The sequence below is a fragment of the Palaemon carinicauda genome, chromosome 26 (genome assembly GCF_036898095.1).
Source record: "Palaemon carinicauda isolate YSFRI2023 chromosome 26, ASM3689809v2, whole genome shotgun sequence".
NCBI lineage: Eukaryota > Metazoa > Arthropoda > Malacostraca > Decapoda > Palaemonidae > Palaemon > Palaemon carinicauda.
Genome location: NC_090750.1, coordinates 90290854 through 90300999, shown reverse-complemented (window position 1 = coordinate 90300999; position 10146 = coordinate 90290854). Strand labels below are relative to the sequence as shown.

Below are 10146 nucleotides of genomic sequence, written 5' to 3'. Positions count from 1 at the left end.
AACACTTTCGTCGAGACATATGTGTTGGACTTCGAATGGTTTTTCCTGTCGAGTTCGTATAGAGGGTTGAACCATTCAGGCAGAGAGTAGTACACGCCAAAGCGGATCTGAGGGGTGTAAGATTTCACGGCTGATGCCAGTTCCCCTGAGAAAATATTACAACGCATTAAAATGGCAGGTTATCATTATCGTTATGTAACGTAACCTTGGGAATTGTAGATAAGAAGTAAAAGTGTGTTATTGAGAATAATTCTACTTTAGTTTACTTTTATTATTATACAGCATAACGAGCAAATTGTCTCATAAACGTTTGAAACTTTCACTGAAACCTATAAACGTTTGATTCTTTTTTTTTTAAACCTATAGTATCTTTTCTCGTAAATGTGCGTCCATCCAAGAGCCGATAACTTCATACTGTTGTTGCAATGTTATTCTTTTTATCATACAAAAATATCTTTAAAAACATTCTCCAATATTTTCTACCTCGTGTAATTAGGAGATATGGACTATAGTGATTATTTTACAAAAAAAAGGATACTGTAAAAGTTCTGAAGTTTTTAATGCTTTTGCTGTAATATATTTGGTGTTCTTTGTTTATTTTGAAAGTTACCTATAGAGTGCACAGCCATATTGGAAGTTATGAGTGGATTTAAGAGCAAAATAAGACTGCTGGGGTCCCCGGGAAGTTCCCCCTGGCCTGGGGAGGCTTTATGTGCCCTAGGAAGTCCCCCACTGCCCTGGATAGGCTGTAGGATCCCCAGGAATTTTCCCTGCCCTGAGCGCGCAGGAAGCAGGCCTACCCCCTTCCCTGGGTGCCCAGGAAGTTTTCCCCTGCCCTGGGGTCCCCAGGAAGTTCCCCTAGCCCTGGGATACCCAGGATGTTCCCCTGTCCTGGGGTCCCCGGAAGTTTCCCCCACCCTGCCCTGGGGAAGAGCTGGGGTCCCTATGAAGCTTATCCTACCCAAAGGGACAAGGAAGTTCCCCCAATCTAGGGAGGCCCTAGGGTCCCCATGAAGATCCTCCCTACCCTGGGGAAGTCCTTATGGGCCCAGGAAGTTTCCCCTAGCCTGGGGAAGTCCCCTGCCCTGGGGAGTTCCCTCTATTTCGATAATGCAAAATGAGGCATCTGGAAGAATGAAATGCTAATCAAGTAAACATAAGCACCATAAACATACCAACCAGATCCTTATTCGGACCAACATCCTTGCAGTTCCAGTTCCACGAATAAGGAGAAGGCCACATGCCGTAGCCTTCTTGGTGTTTGCTCGTGAGGATGATGTAGCGGGCTCCCGAAGCCTCGAAGACTTCAGTCCATTCCTTTGGGTCGAAGAACTCTGCTTTGAACTGAGATGCAAAATCTTGGTACGTGAAATTTGGAGGGTAATTCTTCATCATGAAGTGTACGAATTTGTGGTTGCCTCCTGTATGTTTTAAGATTTATTATTATTATTATTATTATTATTATTATTATTATTATTATTATTAATAGAGACGACTAGCGAAATCTAACCGAGGCCCTTTGCGTCCATAGGCGAAGGAGGAGATGATGATGATGATTATTATTATTATTATTGTTGTTTTTGTTGTTGTTGTTGTTGTTGTTGAATGTCTATACCAGCCACAATGAGTATACAGTACTGCTATTACATTAGATTATTATTACAATTATCATGAAACCTAATTAGTGTTACAGATCAAAGGGCAATGTTATGATTATCTTTATTATAAATCTTGAATTAACAAGTAAAGGGTTAATGCCTATTGCATCTGTAAATCGCCAAAGAAAAAAAACATACATAGTTAAACAAATCAACTAATACATAAATACATAATTGATAGTTGAAGTAGTAAAGAAAATACATATTAAAGGAATCATGTCTAAATACACTAATGCGTATAGAGCTGAAATACGTCCTTGTGTATATAGTATATACACATACAGTATATGTACCAAGTAGTGCCTAAAATTATGCATGAATGGAAGCCAGTTAAGAGGACACTCCAAAATCAAACCACTTTTCTCTAGTCTTGGGTAGTGCCATAGCCTCTGTACCAAGGTCTTCCACTGTCTTGGGGTAGAGTTCTTCGCTTGAGGGTACACTTGGGCACACTATTCTATCTTATTTCTCTTCCTCTTGTTTTATAAAATGGTTATAGTTTATATATGAAAGATTTATTTTAATGTTATTGCTGTTCTTGAAATATTTTATTTTATTGTTAATTACTTCTCTTATAGTTTATTCATTTCATTAACTCGTTGGGCTGTTTTCCCTGTTGGAACCCTTGCTATTATTATTATTATTATTATTATTATTATTATTATTATTATTATTATTATTATTATTATTATTATTATTATTATTATTACTAGCCAAGCTACAACCCTAGTTGGAAAAGCAAGATGCTATAAGCCCAAGGGCTCCAACAGGTCAACAGGGAAAAATTGCCCTGCTTTTCCAATTAGGGTTGTAACTTAGCAAGTAATAACAACAAATAATACACCTACCTTTCCACTCCTGCCAGAACCTCTCAGAGCCAAAGGACGGTACAGAGAACAGGCCCCAGTGAATGAGAAGGCCAACCTTGGCGTTGTCATACCAGTCGGGCAAGGGACGAGTGTCGAGTGACTCCCACGTAGGTTGGTATCTGCCAGCGATTCGTGTCCAAAATACCACTGTCCCTGGGGAAGAAAAAAGATAACTGAAGGAATTTGATAAAACGCAAAGAAAGATTCCTTTTAATTCGGTGAGGAATTTACCTATGAGTTTCTTTTCATATTTATTTAAAACTAAAATTCTGTACGAAGATTACAAAGAGTATTTTGATTAGAAGAAAATGGATAGAGTGCCCGCAAACTTATTTTGCGGAGTGAGCATTTAGGAAGTAGGTACTAGGAGCAATTATTACTTTACTTGCTTGCTTTCCTGGTCATACCACTGTACATAGGTGAATCCTACGCACTACAGGATCTACAAGATCAGTTTATTGTATAATATATTTCACGTATTGCATAATTTATTGCGTTGTCAAGAATGATAAATTTTTAATATTCCCAAAACAATTGGGTTGAAAGTCGAAGATTTAGTACGTTCAATTGTCACTGCTCGTTATTTTTATTGTAAATATTTTAAGTTTATCCAGAGGCAAATTTCACTAAATAATAAAGAGTGTCTGACTACACACACACACACACACACACACACACACACACAATATATATATATATATATATATATATATATATATATATATATATATATATACATATGTATATATATATATATATATATATATATATATATATATATATATATATATATATTAGTCACGTTCAGCTCTCCCCGTCTCTCAGGTAGGGAGAGAGGGAATAACCATACCCTGGTAAGAAGGAGATTGCGTGTATATGTCTATCTATCTAAATTTTTAGCAGTCATTTTTATAGGGGTGCTTACACTACTAGTAATATATTTTTTACGGCCAGTTTCTGTACGGGCCGCCATATTGGTAAGGGTCAATACCAGCATAAAAGGCTTAATCTACATTTACAATGTTTTTCCTTCGGCTCTTTGACGTTTTAGATTGCAAAACATTCATTATCTAATCTTCTATGACCAGTTTTTGTACGGGCTGCCATATTGGTAAGGGTCTATACCAGCATAAAGTTACCTTAATCTACATTTACAGGCTGTTTTTCCTTCGGCTCTTTAACGTTTTAGATTGAAAAACATTCATTATCTGATCCAATAACACGCAAACGCGTAGAACAGGCTCGGAAAGATAAGGCTTACGCTTTAATGATTTGAGAACCACTTGTGAAGCCAGTTGACATAACACTTGAATCATGACAGGGAAATTTTACACTCTTAAAAGCTATGGAAAGCTGAAAGCAGATAGCGTTTATCAAACACGAGGTGGTGTAGGGGCGAAGTATTTAGAGAGAAGCTATGGAAAGAAAAATTAGTTTATTTATGAAATATCTGTTTTAATGTTTTTACTGTTTTTTTATTATTTTATCTTAATTGTTCGTTACTTCTTATGTCGTTTATTTGTTTCCTTATCTCCTTTCCTCACTGGCTATTTTTCCTTGTTGGAACCTCTGGGCTTATAGCATTCTGCTTTTCCAACTAGGGTTGTAGCGTAGCTATTAATAATAATAATAATAATAATAAAAATAATAATAAAAACAATAAAAACCATAAAAACAATGAAAACAAGAAAAACAACAACAACAACAATAATAATAATAATAATAATAATAATAATAATAATAATAATAATAATAATAATGATAATAATAACTTGAAAGAGATCTTGATAGAATAAAGATATATTCAAATCTTTATATATATAAATTTTTACTAATCTAATCTAGTTTTCAATCAAAATACATACTAGTTACATCAGGCTAATAAAAACTATATATTGAGAGTTTCAGAAAAAAAACTAATGGAAATTGATACGCCGATGAAGAAACAGATAAATTAATATGAATAAAAATAATGACTTCCTATGCATTCCGAATACAGACAGAAAATTTCCTTATTTCCTTATTTCCTTTCCTCACTGGGCTATTTTTCCCTGTTGGAGCCCTTGGGCTTATAGCATCTTGCTTTTCCAACTACGGTTGTAGCTTGGCTAGTAATAATAATAATTATCATAATAATAATAATAATAATAATAATAATAACTACGGTTGTAGCTTGGCTAGTAATAATAATAATAATAATAATAATAATAATAATAATAATAATAATAAAAGGCCGTTATGTGTATCATTGTTACTACCGACACATTGATTTTATAATTCTGGTGATATTAATGAAACATATCAAGAATAAAACTTCATCTTGCTTGGTTCCAGCACTAAGTATCTTTCGATTTGCTCATTGGTATAAAAATTGTATTCATAAACATTCCTTGTGGAATACACAAAAATAAAGTACTACTTAATGAAAGTTTCCTAATGTCTCCGATAGATTATTATTATTATTATTATTATTATTATTATTATTATTATTATTATTATTATTATTATTATTATTATTATTATCACTAGCTAATCTACAACCCTAGTTGGAAAGCAAGATGCTATAAGCCCAAGGGCTCCAACAGGGAAAAATAGCCCAGTGAGGAAAGGAAATATATAAACAATATAAGAAGTTATGAAAAATTAAATTGAAATATTTTAAAAACATTAACAACATTAAAACATATATTTGATATATAAACTGTAAAACGACTTATGTCAGCCTGTTCAACATAAAAAAAAACATTTGCTGCGAGTTTGAACTTTTAAAGTTTTACACACATTTGAATGGAATTTATTCTTTGGTATAGAAGCAAATGGGTAAATTATCTTCATTTTCCATCAAATTTTAAACTTCAGTAACATTTTACTATAGACTGACTAAATCCATAGAGGATTCATGGGCTAGATTCATCGAAGGATAGCTATACTCAATTTTTTTTAATGAAGCGCATTAGCACCGACTCGCAGCGGTGCCCTTTTAGCTCGGAAAACGTTTCCTGATATCTGATTGGTTAGAATGATCTTGTCCAACCAATCAGCGATCAGGAAACTTTTAAGAGCTAAAAGGGCACCCTTGCGAGTCAGTGCAAATCTGCCTCACTAAAAAAAAATTACTAAGGCAAGTGACCCCTCCCGGTTCATACTAATTCTACACTATTAGAAAAAAAAACTAATTTTAATCGGGAATTCTCCGTAGAAATATACTGTTCTCAACCGTATTTTAGTAAAATACAGGCGACCTCAATTTCACCTTAATTTGCTATTATCTTTTATGGGTTAGTGGCCGTAATATCACTCCTTTACGTCAAAATGTCCGGTTTTTAAAAGGGTAAAAATCCTGGAATAAATGTTGCCAGACATTACTTTACTTTACTTACTTTGATGGCTGCTTTTCCGGTCCCATACAGCAGGGGAACCCCACTCTCTACAGGACCTCCACTGTCGTTTTACCTTGTTCGTTCAGAGTATTTAACATTTCATATCACATATTGTTCATTTACTGTTAAATCGTCGCTGTCAAAAGACTCATGAAATAAGAAAGTCTTCGGTTTCGTCTTGAAAGCCTTAATGTCTTCAATCATTCGAATGTTTCGTGGGAGCTTATCATATAGTCTCGTATTTGTAATACAAATTTTTAACAATGTAGTAAGATCATCCGCCAGGCTCTTCCTATCATCGTGAAGCAGAAATAGAAATAGAAATTTTATCATAACTCCCTAACATTTGATCTTTTATAGCTCAATCATGCGTGAATTAATGAGTCCCATATCAAGTTACCGAAGCCATGTTCCGTGGGAGCTTATTATATAGTCTCGTATTTTTAATACAAATTTTTAACAATATAGTAAGATCATCCGCCAGGCTCTTCCTATCATTATGAAATAGAAATTTTATCATAACTCCCTAACATTTGATCTTTTATAGCTCAACCATGCGTGATTTAATGAGTCCCGTATCAAGTTACCGAAGCCGGGCAAGCAGATGTCTCTCCGAAATTTCAAGTTTCACCTCGAGCAAACAAGCTCATGCTTCGAAAATAGTATTTCACATCAAAAAAAAAAAAAAAATTCAAAATTCACCAATTGCATTTGCATGATTACGGAAACCTCTCATAGGATTTAATTAAATGTTTCTAATTAATCTTCCAGAAAGTAATAGCAAAGGCTGCTAACAGTTAAGTCGACTGATTGCATAGACAAACTAGAGGGGAACTCAGAACAGCTCAGACCTCCGCCACGGCAGCGTATTTCTCAACCTTTTACTCGACCTTGACCTTAACATGTATTAATTGGCGTGGAATTTCATACAATCAAATATGAACCAAGTTTGAAGTCTTTGAGAACGATGTCCAAACTTATAGTTGATTACATAAATTGGACATTTTTCTTGACCGTGACCTTGACATTTGACCTTGACCAACCAAAATTTCATCATTTCCAGCTTTTTACATAACAGTTAATCCCTGCAAGTCTCATTACTCTACGATTAAAGTTGTGGCCAAGAATCTGTTCACAAACACACACACACACACACAAACATTTGAACTTAATCTTCAAAAATTTAATAATTTCCAGCTTATTATTATTATTATTATTATTACTATCCAAGCTACAACCCTTGTTGGAAAAGCAAGATGCTATAAGCCCAGGGGCTCCAACAGGGAAAAATAGCCCAGTGAGGAAAGGAAATAAGGAAATAAATAAATGAAGAAAACAAATTAACAATAAATCATTCTAAAATAAGAAACAACGTCAAAACAGACATGTCATATAATAAACTATCAACAACATCAAAAACAAATATGTCATAAATAAACTATAAAAAGACTCATGTCCGCCTGGTCAACAAAAAAGCATTTGCTCCAACTTTGAACTTTTGAAGTTCTACTGATTCAACCACCCGATTAGGAAGATCATTCCACAACTTGATCACAGCTGGAATAAAACTTCTAGAGTACTGCGTAGTATTGAGCCTCGTGATGGAGAAGGCCTGGCTATTAGAATTAACTGCCTGCCTAGTATTACGAACAGGATAGAATTGTTCAGGGAGATCTGAATGTAAAGGATGGTCAGAGTTGTGAAAAATCTTATGCAACATACATAAAGAACTAATTGAACGACGGTGCCAGAGATTAATATCTAGATCAGGAATAAGAAATTTAATAGACCGTAAGTTTCTGTCCAACAAATTAAGATGAGAATCAGCAGCTGAAGACCAGACAGGAGAACAATACTCAAAACAAGGTAGAATGAAAGAATTAAAACACTTCTTCAGAATAGATTGATCACCGAAAATCTTGAAAGACTTTCTCAATAAGCCTATTTTTTGTGAAATTGAAGAAGACACAGACCTTATATGTTTCTCAAAAGTAAATTTGCTGTCGAGAATCACACCTAAAATTTTGAAAGAGTCATACAAATTTAAAGAAACATTATCAATACTGAGATCCGGATGTTGAGGAGCCACCGTCCTTGACCTACTTACAATCATACTTTGAGTTTTGTTAGGATTCAACTTCATACCCCATAATTTGCACCATGCACTAATTCTAGCTAAATCTCTATTAAGGGATTCACCAACCCTAGATCTACATTCAGGGGATGGAATTGATGCAAAGAGAGTAGCATCATCTGCATATGCAACAAGCTTGTTTTCTAGGCCAAACCACATGTCATGTGTATATAGTATGAAAAGTAATGGGCCAAGAACACTACCCTGTGGAACACCGGATATCACATTCCTATAATCACTATGGTGCCCATCAACAACAACTCTTTGAGATCTATTACTTAAAAAATCAATAATAATGCTAAGAAACGACCCACCCACTCCCAACTGCTTCAGTTTGAAAACAAGGGCCTCATGATTAACACGGTCAAAGGCAACACTAAAATCAAGGCCAATCATACGAACTTCCCGACCACAATCAAGGGATTTCTGTACAGCATTGGAGATTGTAAGAAGGGCATCACATGCTCCAAGGCCTTTACGAAAACCAAATTGCAAACTAGGGAGTAGATGATTACCTTCAGCAAACCTATTAAGACGTTTTGCCAGAAGACGTTCAAAAACTTTAGATAATATGGGAGTTATGGAAATTGGGCGGTAATCAGTGGGACTTGAGCTACCACAAACACATTTACATAGAGGAGTAACATTACCAATTCTCCAACTAGTGCTAAAAGCTCCTCTTCTTGCTAACTTGCGCAAAATAACAGATAACTTTGGAGCTAAGAAATCTGCTGTCTTTATAAAAAACAAAGGAAAAATACCATTTGGGTCTACACCTCCATAAGCATCAAGGTCCATCAACAGAGCTTCAATCTCACGAGATCGAAAAGCTAAACTAGTTAGTTTAGCCTCAGGAAAACAGGAATGAGGAAGTTCAAGTTTTTCATTACTCTGTTTACTGTCAAAAACATCAGCCAAAAGGGTTGCCTTTTCCTTTGGACAGTGAGTGACTGAGCCATCTGGTTTAAGTAAAGGAAGAACTGTTGCATCTACACCAAAGAGTGCAGATTTAAGGGTAGACCACCATTTATGTTCCTGAGTTGTACCAGAAAGTGTTTCTTTTATGGTTAAATTGTACTCCTTTTCAGTTGAGGCATAAACTCTCTGAGCAAAAGCTCGAAGCTGAGTATAGTTGTTCCAGGTCAAATCTGATCTGTTACCCTTCCAAAGTTGATAGGCCTCCTGCTTCTCCAAAAAAGCACGTCTACAATCATCATTGAACCACGGTTTGTCCTTCACTCGGTACCTTAGCACACGAGAAGGGATACGCCTATCAATTATGTTGACTAGATTCTCATTCAAAGGGACAACAGGATCTACACTATTATATAATTGTGACCAATTCAAGAACAAAAGATCATGTAAAATCCCATTCCAGTCTGCTTGGGATTTCATATAAATTTTACAAGAATATGATATATCAGTTAATCCCTACAAGTTCCATTACTCTACTATTCAAATTATGGTCAAGAAGTTGTTCAAAAAAACACACACACACACACAAACAGTGGTTAAAACATAACTTCCTCCTAACTTAGTTGGCGGAGGTATTAAAACTCACAAAAGACCGTGAACAGCGGGTATCCCAGCACCAAGGCCAATATATTGGCCTTGCTCAGCACCATGTTTACTGAAACTGAAAAGCTTTTACTATCCATATCACAGAGGATGTTGAGGAGATATCTCAGGATGCTGACGTCACCTTATGTATTCTGATACTGGGTATGACAAAAAAAAATCATTGTATTATTTAGGAGCATATTTCAATTACATAGGACTGGAAGAACATACTTAAAAAAAAAAATTATTTTATGTTTTCCTCCATTCCAGACTTATTATTATTATTATCATTATTATTATTATTATTATTATTATTATATATATATATATATATATATATATATATATATATATATATATATATACACCAGATTGATTACTTTATTATTATATATATATATATATATATATATATATATATATATATGTATATATATATATATATATATATATATATATATATATATATATATATATATATATATATATATATATATATATTATAGCCCCGGAAGGAAAAATTAAAAGACTTGATTGGAGTTTAA

At 34.5% G+C, this 10146-nt stretch overlaps 1 protein-coding gene across 5 annotated transcripts in view; it reads right to left on the bottom strand.

Annotated features, from left to right (window-relative positions):
* The window catches only part of LOC137620273 (alpha-L-fucosidase-like), a 15380-nt gene extending 5693 nt beyond the window's left edge, over positions 1 to 9687 (bottom strand). For 3 of the 5 annotated variants that reach the window (XM_068350507.1, XM_068350506.1, XM_068350508.1), the window contains exons 1-4: positions 9603 to 9681; positions 2507 to 2680; positions 1176 to 1421; positions 1 to 145 (exon numbers count right to left, since the gene is read on the bottom strand). The exon at positions 1 to 145 is cut by the window's left edge and continues 19 nt beyond it. In XM_068350507.1, the coding sequence (XP_068206608.1) occupies positions 1 to 145; positions 1176 to 1421; positions 2507 to 2680; positions 9603 to 9666 (629 nt within the window). In that variant the 5' untranslated portion in view covers positions 9667 to 9681. Of the gene's footprint in view, positions 146 to 1175; positions 1422 to 2506; positions 2681 to 9602 lie in introns of all 5 variants that reach the window. The other 2 variants (XM_068350510.1, XM_068350511.1) reach the window with 2 other exon arrangements.
* Positions 9688 to 10146: the final 459 nt, after the last annotated feature.